The following is a 15,883-nucleotide window of genomic DNA, read 5'->3' as shown; positions in this document are numbered from 1 at the left end:
ATGCCCAGATGTTTTTGATGTTTTACCATCCTTGTGGGAGGCTTCTCTCATGTCCCCGCATGGAGCTGGAGCTGATAGAGGGAGCTCATCCGCGCTCTCCCCGGGTGGGATTCGAACCTGGTAGCCTTCAGGTCAGCAGCCCAAACTTCAAGTCACAAGACTTTTATCCCCTAGGCCACTGGAGGCCTGAACTGAAGATCAGATGGAGATACAGAGTGCCCGTTGGCTCCTGATAAACAGCCATGAAAGCATGATTTCTATCCTGGAAATTTTGCTTCACAGGAAAACATGTTGACCTATGAAGCCGGCTATCTGCTGGAATTTGCAGGCCAGCCTCCTGGCTTAGGGCAATGTCACCAGGTGTGTTCCCATGAGAATTTCTCATCAATTTGCCATTGCTAGACTCCTTATCTGGAGAGGATGATTCCTTGAAGGCCTTGAGGTTTGGAGGCTGTTACATTCCCAGGCCCTGCATAGAATCATAGAATAGAAGAGTTGGAAGAGACCTCATGGGCCATCCAGTCCAACCCCCCGCTAAGAAGTGGGAAATCACGTTCAAAGCACCCCCGACAGATGGCCATCCAGCCTCTGCTTAAAAGCTTCCAAAGAAGGCTTTTAAGCATCTGTGCCTGTCTGTCTAAAGCAGTTTCGCATTCTGGGTTTGCATGAGAATGAATCCCAGGAAGGCCCACAATCCCAACTGACTAAGTTGTCAGGGAGCCCATCATCCCCTTCCTGCTGGGACTGCTTCTGGGCTAACACAAATGAGGGCAGTAGAGGCTCAGGGAGAAGGGGAGAAGGATGACTAGGCCAGGGGTGGAGTGGTTGGCTGGCCACCCCGCCCCACAAAGAGTGAATCAGTTCCCCACACAAGGATAGGGGAGGAGAGGGAAGGAGGAGACCCTTGGGGAAGAGTGGTTTCCTGGCCACTTTACCCTTTCTAAGTCTAGCTGGTGGCCTATGTGAGGCAGGTGATGCAGGATCAACAAGAATGCTTCCACCACAAGGAACGGAAACAGCATAGAAAATACTCTTTGGACAGTGTTGGAGTTCTTTGTTCCGACATGATTTCATGGTCGCCATGATGACCATGGGGCTGTCCCAGGTGATATCTGGTCCCATCCATCAAGCGGTACACACACTCAATCTGGTTTTTGTTGTGGTTGAAGGTGAGGTCGGAGAGAAGAGCAAAACCTCCTTCCATTGTCATAGTCTGACCATCACCTGATCAGCTTAAGACTTACCATGACCTCGGATCTCCGCAGGGGTGGTGGACCCATTAAGATGGTCCGCCCCAGGAGACATATGAATCCAGATGGATTTTCTTGTCATGGAGGCTGATGATCCTGTCGATGCCCTGGTGGATCGCTATAATGGCAAGATGTCGAGGGCAATTGACACGATCGCCCCCAGACATCCCTCTCGTTGCGTAGAACCACTCCAGCTCCCTGGTTTTCCAAGGAGCTGGCAGTGATGAAGTGCTCGAGAAGGAGACTAGAGTCCGTCTGGCGGACATCTCGCAGTGTATCTCACCGAACATGGGCTAGAACCTCTATTAAGGCCTACTCTGTGGCTTTGCTGGCAGCCAGGATGGCTTTCTCGACTGTCCGCATAGAGTCTGCAAAGAATAGATCTTTGAAGTTGTTCCAGGTAGTTGGGGAGCTCCTTCACCCTCTTGAGTGGGGAGGGCTCCCTGCAGACCCGGAAACTCGGTGCAGTGAGTTTGCACACCATTTTGCAGACAAGGTCAACTTGGATGCTAGTTTTGATGCAATGCCAAATGAGGTAACTGAGGCATCTGCTCAATCTTATGGGATTCATTTCAGCCAGTTCGTCCTGATGACGTGGACAGACAGGATCCTTGGTGCAGTGAGAGCGACTGTCGCACCTCAGGCTAGTTCACCTTGCTAGGATACCCAGTCAACACACAAATAGTCTTTTGGGGTTTTTATTTAAGCAAAGCAGTATAAGTCAAGCAAGCAATAAGAAGGTAATTCAATGTTGTAAAGGAAGAGTCCAAAGGTAAAAGAGATTCAAAAGTACATTAATGTCCAACAACCCAAAAGGTAAGGTCCATAGGTTTAAAGAGCATAGTAATAACAATAATCCATAAAGCACAGTTAGTCCATGAAGATCAAAGCACAAGGTCTTAGTCCATAGAATCCAAAGCATGAAGTTCAAAGCACAAAGTCTTAGTCCATAGAATCCAAAACACAAGGTCCAGGAATATAGGTTAATCCACCAAGCAAGGTATTAATCCATAAGATGCAAAGAACAGGGTCCAAGAATCCAAAGTGATTCCAAAAGCAAAGTATAGTCCTTAGAAGGCACGGAACAAGGCCTAAGAGTCCAAAACGCTGGCAAGGAAAACATCCACACAGATGAAGCGATGAATTGCTCTGACAAAGTCATGGTCTGTAAGCTCTTCCTTTAATAACAACCCAGGAAGGCGTTTCTCTTTCCACAGCTTGATTCCTTCGAAAGCTCCCTTTTGCGTGCCAAACGGTCACTCCTGCGAAGCTCAGAACCTCTCCATGACAAATGATCTTGCCTGGACAACTCAAGGCTACTGTTATCTTGCACCTGGTCTTCAGTTGCCCGGGCTCCTTCATTATTTCCCAAGCCTCCAGTTTCCTCCTCATTATTTCTCAAAACTCCAGATTCCTCCTCATAAATTCTCAAGGGAAGAATGTCAGCCTGACCGTTATCTGACTCTTCTGGGGCCAGCAGGTCATCCTGCTCAAAGTGAAACTGCATGTCTCCGACCGAAGCCTCAGACTGCTGAAAAATCCCAAAACCAGAATCCTTTTCGGTTCCATCTTGAAAACCAAAGTCCCCTTCAGTATCATCACCTTGAAAGTGGCCAGCCTGTGACTGGGATACAACAGCGACCACCTGCTCCTCAGATCCTTGCTCCTCCTGGCTAATTAAATCAGCCTGAGGAGAGTTGGTTGAGTGTTATGTGAGGATAATCAATTCCTCCTTGGGTCAAGGCAAATTTCCATCCAGCCTTAAACATGCTATAGCGAGGCCAATATTGAAGAAGGCCTCCCTTGATTCTATCATCTTAAATAATTACAGACCAATCTCGAACCTCCCTTTTCTGGGCAAGATCTTGGAGTGGGTGGTTGCCTCCCAGCTTCAAGACTTCTTGGATGACACTGATTTTCTGGACCCATAGCAGTCCAGTTTCAGATCTGGGCACAGTACTGAAACAGCTTTGGTCTCCTTAGTCAATGACCTCCGCAGGGAACTGGCAGTCCAGTTTCAGATCTGGGCACAGTACTGAAACAGCTTTGGTCTCCTTAGTCAATGACCTCCGCAGGGAACTGGACAGGGGGATTGTGACCCTGCTGGTTCTCCTGGACATCTCAGTGGCTTTCGATACCATTGATCATGGTAATGTCCTGGGTCAGCTCTCAGGGATGGGCCTTGGGGGCACGGTGCTGCTGTAGCTCCATTCCTTCCAGGAAGGCCGTTCCCAGCTGGTAAAGCTGGGGGACACCTGCTCGGACCTCTGGCCATTGACCTGTGCGGTCCCGCAAGGTTCTATTCTGTCCCCCATGCTCTTTAACATCTACATGAAACTGCTGGGAGAAGTCATGGGAGTACGGTGCCATCTCTACTCAGATGACACCCAACTCTACTACTCTTTTCCACCAGAATTCAAGTAAGCCCCTCAGATACTGGACCAGTGTCTGGCTGCTGTGATGAGCTGGATGAGGGCGAACAAGCTGAAGCTTAATCCTGACAAGACAGGTCCTCCAGGTCAGTTGTAGGGCCGATCGGGGTATTGGGTGGCAACCTGTGCTCGACAGGGTCGCGCCCCCCATGAAGACACAGGTCCGCAGCTTGGGAGTCCTTCTGGACTCATCGCTGATGCTTAATGCTCGTGTCAGTGGTGGCCGGGAGGGTCTTTGTACAACTAAAACTTGTGCGCCAACTGTGACCATACCTCTTGAAGTCTGATTGGCCACGGTGGTTCATGCCCTAGTTTTATTTTATTTATTTATTTATTTATTTATTTATTACATGCATTTATACCCCGCCCTTCTCCCTGAGGGGACTCAGAGCGGCTTACATTCTGCCACGAGGGCCAGCAACAAATCTATATCTATCTATATATATAATAAAAGTGAAATCGGAGTATGTATCAGCGTTTTGATTGGCCTGGCGGAATATGTGCTCGCGTTTTGATTGGCCGCCACTATCCCAGGCCACTGAGACCAACAGGAATGACGGATCTGCACCAAACTTGGCACACTTCATCCCCACGATGCACTTTATGACCTGCTGCCATTTGGGGGAGGATGGACCACAGATGATGGGATTTGCAGTACTTTCAAACACTTTAACTCCCACAGACTACTGCAATGCCCACCAATGATAGAAATGGACCAAACTTGGCACACAGAACTCATGTCGACCCCTTTACATCTTGATGTATATTGGGGCAGGATGGACCAAGGATGATGGAATTTGCAGTACCTTCCCTCACTTCTTGAGACCACAGCAACTGCCACAAATCACACAACTGAACCAAACCAGGCACACAGATCCCAAATGACACACTTCACATGCTGCAGCAGTTTGACGGAGGCTGGACCAAGGATTATGGGATTTGCAGTACATTCATCCAATTCACCTCCCACAAACCACTGTGATGCCCATGAATGACAAAACTGTATCAAACTTGACACGCAGGTGCAGGGTAGCCCACTTTACATCCTGGTGCAGTTTGGGGGAAGAGGGACCGTGGATGAGGGGACTTACAATATCTTCAGTCACTTCCTGGGACTACTGTGACCCCCACCAATGACTGATCAAGACCAAACTTGGCACATAGAGTCACCATGGCCCACTCTACATCTTGGTGAGATTTGAAAGAGCTTGGACCTTGGATGATGGGACTTGCAGTATATTCATTCACTTCCTGAGACCACTGTCACCCCCATCAATGTCTCATCAAGACCAAACTTCAAACAGAGAACACCCATGACTCACTCTACACCCAGGTGCAGTTTGGAGGATGATGGACCATGGACGATGGGACTTCCAATACCTTCACTCACTTCCTGAGAGCACCGCGACCCACACAAATGACTGATCAAGACCAAACATGGTACATGGAGCCCTCATGACCTATTCTACATACTGGCTCTGTTTGGAGGGGGATGGACACTGGACGATGGGACTTGCATATGGGAGTTGGAGCTCACCCGCACCCACTGAACCCACCTGACATTGGATATAGGCTACACTTGGAACACAGGCAAACAAGGCCTTTCTCCAAGCTAGTATACTATAAAACAAAACAATTAAAACATGATAAAAAGTATACAAAGATTAAAACGCTGCAAGGCAGCGATATTGCACCATCCTCAGTCATTCAATACTGCTACAATTACAGATTTGCGACCCGATTACATCAGCCAGTGAGCTTATTCGCTGAATGCCTGAGCACAGAGCCAAGTTTTTAGTTTTCTTCTAAATCCCAGGAGGGATGGGGTTTGCCGGATATCGCTAGTTACCTCTAGATTGGATTATTGCAACGCACTCTACGTGGGGCTGCCCTTGAAGATGGCCCAGAAACTCCAACTGGTCCTGCTTTCAGCAGCCAGACTACTCACTGGAGCAAGCAATGTTCATTTTGTTGTTCAAATAAATTTTGTTGTTCAAATTTTTTGTTGGAAAAATAAGACGCCCCCTGAAAATAAGACCTAGTGCATCTTTGGGAGCAAAAATTAATATAAGACCCTGTCTTATTTTTGGGGAAACAGGGTAGGTACTTACAGTAGAGTCTCACTTATCCAAACTAAACAGGCTGGCAGAAGCTTGGATAAGCGAATATCTTGGATAATAAGGAGGGATTAAGGAAAAGCCTATTAAAAATCAAATTAGGTTATGATTTTACAAATTAAGCATCAAAACTTCATGTTATACAACAAATTTGACAGAAAAAGTAGTTCAACACGCAGTAATGTTATGTTGTAATGACTGTATTTACGAATTTAGCACCAAAATATCACGATATATTGAAAACATTGACTACAAAAATGGCTTGGATTATCCAGAGGCTTGGATAAGCGAGGCTTGGATAAGTGAGACTCTACTGTAATTCCATTCTTCCAAGGAGTGCTATTCCCAATCTGGACACCAGGTGGGGGTCTTCTCGTCCTGCACTGTCCTGCAAACTTTTTCCAAAACTTTCTTTTTAAAGGGACTTTTCCCCCCTCCTTCCAAAGCTGCAGAACAACCCTGGGGGCTCCTTCCTTGCCCTGCATGGCCCATCCCAGCCTCTTTCTTTGGGAATCTGCAAGCCAGAAAAGTGTCTTTCTCCTGCCTGCAGCTCCTGCCACAGCCATTCCCTATTGCAGTGCAAGGATCCTCTGCCTAGCTGGGCTTTCCCTTCTTTTTGGCTTGGAAGAAAGTTGGAAAAGAGGAAAATAAACCCCAAATTTGGATATATATTTTTTTAAAAAAATGCATTTTTAATTTTTTTCTGCTTCTTGGAGGATGCTGTGTAGTCATCAAGTCTAAAGAGAGCTGGGCCACTCAAACTGCCTTCAGGTGAGTGAGTTACAACCTTGAATGCATCAAGTGTCAGGAGAGCGGGGTTTAGATCAGTTGTAATAATAATACAGTAGAGTCTCACTTATCCAAGCTAAGCGGGCCGGCAGAAGCTTGGATAAGCGAATATCTTGGATAATAAGGAGGGATTAAGGAAAAACCTATTAAACATAAAGTTAGGTTATGATTTTACAAATTAAGCACCAAAACTTCATGTTATACAACACATTTGACAGAAAAAGTAGTTCAATACGCAGTAATGTTATGTTGTAATTACTGTATTTATGAATTTAGCACCAAAATATCACGATGTATTGAAAACATTGACTACAAAAATGGCTTGGATTATCCAGAGGCTTGGATAAGCGAGGCTTGGATAAGTGAGACTCTTCTGTAATAATAATAATAACAATAATAATAATAATAATAATAATAATAATCATCATCATCATCATCATAAGTTTATTTATATCCCACCTCCATCCCAACCTTCCCAATGCCTCGACCCCTTAATCCAGTTCCTCATGTTGTGGTGACCCTGAACCATAGCATTATTTTCATTATTTTCACCCCTTGATCTGGTCATGTAAGTGTGATTTATTGTTATAATTGTATTATTTTACTTTGTTTAATAATGTGTATTATGTTGTTATGTAATGTTTGTGTTGCTTTTATGACTGTAAACCGCCCTGAGTCCCATCCGGGAGATAGGGCGGTATATAAATAATAATAATAATAATAATAATAATAATAATAATAATAATAATAATAATAATTATTATTATTATTATTATTACTCATTGCAACTTCATAACTGTGGTTTTGCTACTGTTATGAATCATAATGTAAATATCTGATATACATGATGTATTTTCATTCACTGGACCAAATTTGGCACAAATACCTGATATTCCCAAGTTTGAATACTAGTGCGATTAGGGAGGGGATTGATTGTGTCATTTGGGAATTGTAGTTGCTGGGGTTTATAGTTCACCTACAATCAAAGAGCATTCTGAACTACACCAGTCATGGGATTAAACCAAACTTGTCACACAGAACTCCCATGGCCAACAGAAAATACTGGAAGGGTTTGGTGGTCATTGACCCTGAGTTTGGGAGTTGTAGTTCACCTACATCCAGAGAGCACTGTAGACCCAAACCATGAAGGATCTGGACCAAACTTGGAACAAATACTCAATATGCCCAAATTTGAACACTGGTGGAGTTTGGGGAAAATAGATCTTGACATTTGGGAGTTGTAGTTGCTGGGATTTATAGTTCACCTGCAATCAAAGAGCATTCTGAACTTCACCTGAGTTTGGGAGTTGTAGTTCACCTACATCCAGAGAGCACTGTAGACCCAAACCATGAAGGATCTGGACCAAACTTGGAACAAATACTCAATATGCCCAAATTTGAACACTGGTGAAGTTTGGGGAAAATAGATCTTGACATTTGGGAGTTGTAGTTGCTGGGATTTATAGTTCACCTGCAATCAAAGAGCATTCTGAACTTCACCTGAGTTTGGGAGTTGTAGTTCACCTACATCCAGAGAGCACTGTAGACGCAAACCATGAAGGATCTGGACCAAAGGGTTGTTGTATGTTTTTCGGGCTGCCTGGCCATGTTCCAGAGGCAGCATTCTCTCCTGACGTTTCGCCCACATCTATGGTAGGCATCCTCAGAGGTTGTGAGGTATGGAGAAACTAAGCAAGGAAGGTTCATATATATCTGTGGAAAGCCCAGGGTGAGAGAAGAACTCTTGTCAGTTGGAGGCCAGATTGAATGTTGCCGTTAATCACCTTAATTAGCATTGGAAAGGTTCATTTCCTGGCTTTTCCTGCCTGGTGGCATCCTTTGTTCAGAGTCATTAGCTGCCCTTGGAACTCTTCTGTTTGCAGAGTGTTGCTTCTTATTTACTGTTCTGATTTTTGGGTTTCTTAATACATGAAACATGAAAGGCACTGCAGACTAATTCAACCAGAGAAATCAGTCATAGCAGAGCACCTGATGAACCAACCTGGACACAGGATATTATTTGAGAACACAGAAATGCTTGACCGCTCCAACAACTATCATGTCAGACTACACAGAGAAGTCATTGAAATCCACAGGCATGTGGACAACTTCAACAGAAAAGAGGAAACCATGAAAATGAACAAAATCTGGCTACCAGTGTTAAAAAAAACATGTTGTATGGCCATACATACAACAACCCTGTGATCAGTGGCCATGTTCCAGAAGTATTCTCTCCTGATGTTTTGCCCACATCTATGGTAGGCATCCTCAGAGGCTGCCATAGGATGTGGGCGAAACGTCAGGAGAGAATACTTCTAGAACACGGCCACACAGCCCGAAAGACATACAACAACTCTGTGATCCCGGCCATGAAAGCCTTCGGCAACAGATCTGCACCAAACTTGGAACAAATACTCAAAATGCCCAAATTTGAATACTGGTGGAATTTGGGAAAAATAGATCTTGACATTTTGGAGTTGTAGTTGCTGGGATTTATAGTTCACCTACAATCAAAGGTGTGCCCTCGGTGGCACAGCGTGTTAAAGCGCTGAGCTGTTGAACTTGCTGACCAAAAGATCTCAGGTTCAAATCCGGGGAGCGGAGTGAGCGCCTGCTGTCAGCCCCAGCTCCTGCCAACCTAGCAGTTTGAAAACATGCCAATGTGAGTAGATCAATAGGTACTGCTCCGGCGGGAAGGTAACGGCGTTCCATGCAGTCATGCCGGCCACATGACCTTGGAGGTGTCTACGGACAACGCCGACCCTTCGGCTTAGAAAGAACCAGTTTCCTAATTGGTTCTATCATAAAAAAAGTTTATTCAACTGCCAAAACTTAGTTTGTGCAAGAAATCCTGCAGCATGTGTTGCTCTAGTCTTTCAATGAGTCTCATCCAATTCAACATAGTTCGTGGCAGTCACAAAAACAAAGTTTCTGGAACATAACAACTAATTTTAAATTAAGGACTGCCTAATTAAACAGGAAATAACACTTTCAAACCAGGAACAGAACATTTTTTTTTCCAAATTTTGTTATATGGTGTCATTGGAAGGGACGAGATTTGTCCTTCAATAACATCTGGTGACCCAAATTGGGTAAAGTCTAAAAAGCACCAACTGCTATGTTTTATGTACAGTAGAGTCTCACTTATCCAACATTCGCTTATCCAATGTTCTGGATTATCCAACACATTTTTGTAGTCAATGTTTTCAATACATTGTGATATTTTGGTGCTAAATTCGTAAATACAGTAGAGTCTCACTTATCCAACATTCGCTTATCCAGTGTTCTGGATTATCCAATGCATTTTTGTAGACAATGTTTTTAATACATTGTGATATTTTGGTGCTAAATTTGTAAATACAGTAGAGTCTCACTTATCCAACATTCGCTTATCCAATGTTCTGGATTATCCAACACATTTTTGTAGTCAATGTTTTCAATACATTGTGATATTTTGGTGCTAAATTCGTAAATACAGTAGAGTCTCACTTATCCAACATTCGCTTATCCAATGTTCTGGATTATCCAACACATTTTTGTAGTCAATGTTTTCAATACATTGTGATATTTTGGTGCTAAATTCGTAAATACAGTAAAGTCTCACTTATCCAACATTCGCTTATCCAACGTTCTGGATTATCCAACACATTTTTGTAGTCAATGTTTTCAATACATTGTGATATTTTGGTGCTAAATTCGTAAATACAGTAGAGTCTCACTTATCCAACATTCGCTTATCCAACGTTCTGGATTATCCAACACATTTTTGTAGTCAATGTTTTCAATACATTGTGATATTTTGGTGCTAAATTTGTAAATACAGTAGAGTCTCACTTATCCAACATTCGCTTATCCAACGTTCTGGATTATCCAACGCATTTTTGTAGTCAATGTTTTCAATACATTGTGATATTTTGGTGCTAAATTAGTAAATACAGTAATTACTACGTTGCATTACTGCGTATTGGAACTACTTTTTCTGTCAGATTTGTTGTATAACATGATGTTTTGGTGCTTAATTTGTAAAATCATAATTTAATTTGATTTTAATAGGCATTTCCTTAATTTCTCCTTATTATCCAACATATTCACTTATCCAATGTTCTGCCAGCCCGTTCATGTTGGATAAGTGAGACTCTACTGTATATACTAGTTTGGGTACCCGATGATGCCCGGGTTGTTTGAAAAGGGCCTTGTTGGTTTTTGGATGTTAGGTTTTAGATTTGTTATGGCTGATTTAAACCAACTAGCATTTATATGTATTAGTCTTTTGGGGCAGAAGAAGACGAGATCCCAGTCTAGCTTACAATCATCCCTGCAAAACTGTGGAGGTTGTAGAGATAATGATGTGACAAGTTTAATAAAGCAATTGCAATCATGGACAGCAGGAACCCTGCTGAAATAAATGGGAAACGTACAAGATCTTGTCTGTTGTCTTGTGCAACAGACATCATATGCCAATATTTAAAATTGTCATGTTTTAATGATATAAAAATTTCATAATGACTAAAGTTGTCTAGAAAGCTGCTCATTTGCAGAGTAACATGCTAAAGTAGGGATGGGCAAAGCATGGTCCTAGAGATGTTGGACTGCAACTCCCATAACCTCGAATCAATATAGCCATTGGTGTAAAATACTGAAAGTTACAGTTCAGCTATATTCAGTTCAGGAGCCTCCGGTGGCCTAGGGGATAAAAGCCTTGTGACTTGAAGGTTGGGTTGTTGACCTGAAAGATGCCAGGTTCGAATCGCACCCGGGGAGAGCGCGGATGAGCTCCCTCTTTCAGCTCCAGCTCCATGCGGGGACATGAGAGAAGCCTCCCACAAGGATGGTAAAACATCAAAAAAATCCAGGCGTCCCCTGGGCAACGTCCTTGCAGATGGCCAATTCTCTCACTCCAGAAGCAACTCCGGTTGCTCCTGACACGAAAAAAAAATCACCCACAAAACCTGCCAGTATTCCCAGTTGGCCATGTTGGTTCTGTGTGCTAAGTTTGGTCCAGATCCATCACTTCCTAGGTTCAGTTCTCTGAATATGGGTGAACTATAACTCTCTGGTGCCAACGTCAATCACCTGCAAAACCTGCCAGTATTCCCAGTTGGCCATGTTGGTTCTGTGTGCTAAGTTTGGTCCAGATCCATCACTTCCTAGGTTCAGTTCTCTGAATATGGGTGAACTATAACTCTCTGGTGCCAAGGTCAATCACCCCAAGTTGGCAGGGTTGGGTCTGTGTGCCAAGTTTAGTCCAGATCCGCCATTGGTGGGGTTCAGAAGGCGCATGGAATACAGGTGAACTATAACTCCCAGAGTTAAAGTTCAATGACCCACAAAGTTCACCACTGTGCTCAGATGAATTTGTGAGCCAGGTTTGGTCCAGATCCGTCATCAGATGGGTTCAGTGTTCTCTGAATAGGGGTGATAGTATTGTCTAAACCAGGTATGGGCCAACTTGGGTCCTCCAGGTGTTTTGGACTCCAACTCCAACAATTCCTAACAGCCTACCGGCTGTTAGGAATTGTTGGAGTTGGAGTCCAAAACACCTGGAGGACCCAAGTTGGCCCATACCTGCTGAATACCTTGTCAACCCATTTATTCTTCCCTGCCTTCCATCCACAGGTTAAGAAATGGAGAACAACGGCATGTATCTTCACACCTTCAGCGAGAGGGAGAACGGATCCATCTTGGAAGAGCCCTTCGATGAGAAGAACCTCTCGAAGATGAACCTCTGCAATGAAGGTGAGTCTGAAACCTGGGGGGAAGAGCCTCTTTGGCTGCAGCGAGTTTGAATTCTGACACTGGGCAGATGGGTTATGGAGTCCTTGTGGGTATTGGAGACCAAGATTAGTAGTGTAGAGAATCATTGAATCATAGAGTTGGAAGAGACCTGGTGGGCCATCCAGTCCAACCCTATTCTGCCAAGAAGCAGGAAAATCGCTTTCAATGAACTCCCAACAGATGGCCATCCAGCCTCTGCTGTTCCACGATCTCTGCCAAAAGAAGACCAGGAGCAGATTGTGATTCAAACTAGATATGTACTATTAAACCTAATTGGCTGGGGCTGGACTATTCTGCCAAGAAGTAGGAAATCGCATTCTAAGCACCCCCAACAGATGGCCATCCAGCCTCTCTTTCAAAGCCCCTAAAGAAGGAGCTTTCACCACAATCCAGGGCAGAGAGTTCCACTGCTGAACAGCTCTCACAGTAAGGAAGTTCTTCCTCATGTTCAGGTGGAATCTTCCTGTAGTTTGAAGCCATTGTTCCTCGTCCAGGGCAGCAGAAAACAAGCCTGCTCCCACCTCCCTAGGACTTCCCCTCACATCTTCATCCATGGCCTTCATAATGTCTCCTCTCAGCCTTCTCTTCTGCAGGTTAAACATGCCCAGCTCTTTAAGCCGCTCCTCATAGGGCTTGCTCTCCAGACCCTTAATCCTTTTATTCGTCCTTCTTCTGGACACATTCCAGCTCAGAGTCAACATCTCTTTTCAATTGCGGTGCCCAGAATTGGACACAATGTGATTTCATGTGTAGTCTGACCAAGGCAGAATAGAGAGGTAGCATGACTTCCCTGGATCTAGACACTAGACTCCTGTTTATGTAGGCTAAAATCAAATTGGCTTTTTAAGCTGCTGCATAACATTGTTGGCTCATGTTCCCCTTCCTCCCCACGAGAACTCCAAGATCTTTTTCACACTGCTATCAAGCCAGGCATCCTCATTCTGTATCTTTGCAGAAAATTAATACAGGTTGAGGTTCCCTTATCCAAAATGTTTCAGATCTCTTGAGTTTTTATTTTATTTTTTATGCCTGGGAGTGGAGTCTCCTCTGGAGGTTTTAAGCAGAGCGGATGGCCATCTTTCGGGAAGGTTTGGATGGTGTCTTCCTGGCAGGGAGAAGAAGGTTGGATTAGATGGCCTTTTGGGTTCCTTCCAACCCTAGGATTCTATCGGGGGAAATCCCAACCAATCAGGAATCCTGCAGAGAGTTTCAATGTGTTGTCGAAGGCTTTCATGGCTGGGATCACAGGGTTGTTATGTGTTTTCCGGGCTGTGTGGCCATGTTCCAGAAGTATTCTCTCCTGATGTTTCGCCCACATCTATGGCAGGCATCCTCTGAGGTTGTGAGGTATACCTCTGAGGATGCCTGCCATAGATGTGGGCAAAACGTCAGGAGAGAATGCTTCTTGAACATGGACATACAGCCTGGAAAACACATAATAATCCTGCAAAGAGTCAAACTGTGGTTTGGGATTGAGAGGTAAGGATTGGGGGATCTGACCAATTCATTGATGGCTGTGCAGTCTTGTTGACATAAATCAAACCCGCACCCCCTGCTCCCCCCAAGTGAGGTCTTTCCCCCCAGTTGAGCCCAGCTGTTGAAATCTTCCTAAGGAAGGGAGTGTCTACTTCCTTCATGTTCCTCAAGGGTCTTATACAACGTCCATCAAAAAAGAGAGACCGAAAAAAACTGTCCTCATTACGAAACCTTTATTTCCATCTGTTTGGCCGGCATCGCTGTGTCAAAAATTGCAAATTGGCCATAAAAACGCACCGATAATTCATTTCATATTGACCCGCAGGCTGCAAGCGTTAGAGGTCAGTGTTTCGCTGCCCCTAAAAGAAATGCTCTGTGCTTTCTCCAGGGATTTATATATATATATATATATATATATATATATATATATATATATATTCTTTGCAAAAGGATGAATGATGTCAGCGACATTTCTTTTATGGTTTGATAATCCAGATCTACACTTTCACTTCACAGAGAATTAAACTGGTTGGCTTTCGCTTGCATCCAAGGCCCCAACCTGAAGTGTTACTCCCTATTTAATTGTGCAGCACTTACTTTGAAAGTTGTTGTTCTATTCCAGAAACTTTGTTTTTGTGGCCGCTGCAAACTATACTGAATTGGTTGAGACTCTATGCGATAATCATCGAAAATTTAAAGCAAAATGTGCTGCAGGATTTATTTATCATGTCAGAAGCGAACCGAGGGTACAAGTTGTAATGTATTTGAAAACACAAAGTTAAAAAAACATGGTATGTTACTAAATGTCCTTTGACCAGTAGCTGGCCACTTGGAGTGCCTCTGGTGTTGCATTGTGCATGTGGCAGGGCTCAGACTGCATTGTAGTAAGAGATCTGTGGTTTGCTCTTCTCCACATTCGCATGTCGTGGACTCCACTTTGTGGCCCCATTTCTTAAGGTTGGCTCTTCATCTCATGGTTCAGCACCTTCCAAGTCACCCTGTCTTCTGTGTGTCCAGGGGGGAGTCTCTCATCCAGCATCAGCCACTGATTGACGTTCCAGGTTTTAGCCTGCCGCTTTTGGATTCTTGCTTGCTGAGGTCTTCCTGCAAATATCTCTGTAGATCTCAGGAAGCTGTTTCTTGATTTAAGGCATTGGCGTGCTGGCTGATACCCGAACAGAGGATGGGCTGGAGATGTCAATGACTTGATCCTTTCATTGCTGGCTGCTACTTCCCAGCGAATGTCAGGTGGTGCAATGCTGGCTAAACAGGATAATTTCTACAGCAGTGTAGGACATAGACATCCTGTGATAATGTGGCATGTCTCATTAAGAGACACTGTTTTAATATGGTGAGATGTATTCCATGCTGGGCATGCGTATTCAGAGAGATCAGGCAGGCCCCTACCCTCCTCTCCTTCCGGAAGAGCTTAAAAACCTGGCTGTTTCAAAAGGCCTTCGATGTTTAGTTGTTGCTGGATTGATCTATCTGTCCATTCCATAATAGTCCCATTGTTGTTGTCTTGCCATTTTATCCCGCACTTTATTGTCCAACTGTGAAATTTCCTTTTCCCATTTCGTATCACTCTGCATCTCGCCTGGGATCTACGAATTAGTCTCCTGTTTTTAACACTGTATCCTGCTGGTTGATTTTAATGATTGTTTTTATTGATGTTGATGTTTTTTACTGGGATAATTGTTTTATTGCTTTGTTACTGTTTTGTTTGTTTTATCGGGCCTGGCCCCATGTAAGCCGCCCCGAGTCCCTTTGGGGAGATGGGGCGGGGTATAAAAATAAAGTTGTTATTATTGACACAACGACGTTGTATGACACAGCAAACAAGATAGATATGCTGGATTTCGTTTCACAAAATCACAAGTCGAACACTTCCCAAGTGTCTAGGACTGTGTGATGTATTTTCGGATGATGCGTGCAGATCCTAGTAAGGTGGCCTTTTGCAGTTGGCAGATCGTAATTTTGTCAATGTCTATTGTTTTCAAATGCCGGCTGAGATCTTTTGGCACAGCACCCAGTGTGCCCATCA

At 44.1% G+C, this 15,883-nt stretch overlaps 1 protein-coding gene across 1 annotated transcript in view; it reads left to right on the top strand.

The window, feature by feature from the left end:
- The first annotated feature begins 5,801 nt into the window (after window positions 1-5,801).
- Window positions 5,802-15,883, top strand: part of scara5 (scavenger receptor class A member 5) — a 127,493-nt gene continuing 117,411 nt past the window's right edge. The window contains exons 1-2 of the mRNA XM_062969240.1: window positions 5,802-6,570; window positions 12,205-12,324. Coding sequence (XP_062825310.1) covers window positions 12,213-12,324 — 112 coding nt within the window. The 5' untranslated portion in view covers window positions 5,802-6,570; window positions 12,205-12,212. The remainder of the gene's footprint in view (window positions 6,571-12,204; window positions 12,325-15,883) is intronic.

The sequence above is a fragment of the Anolis carolinensis genome, chromosome 1, assembly GCF_035594765.1.
Source record: "Anolis carolinensis isolate JA03-04 chromosome 1, rAnoCar3.1.pri, whole genome shotgun sequence".
Lineage (NCBI taxonomy): Eukaryota > Metazoa > Chordata > Lepidosauria > Squamata > Dactyloidae > Anolis > Anolis carolinensis.
The sequence above is the reverse complement of the archived record's forward strand: the minus strand, read 5'-3'. Positions and strand labels throughout refer to the sequence as shown.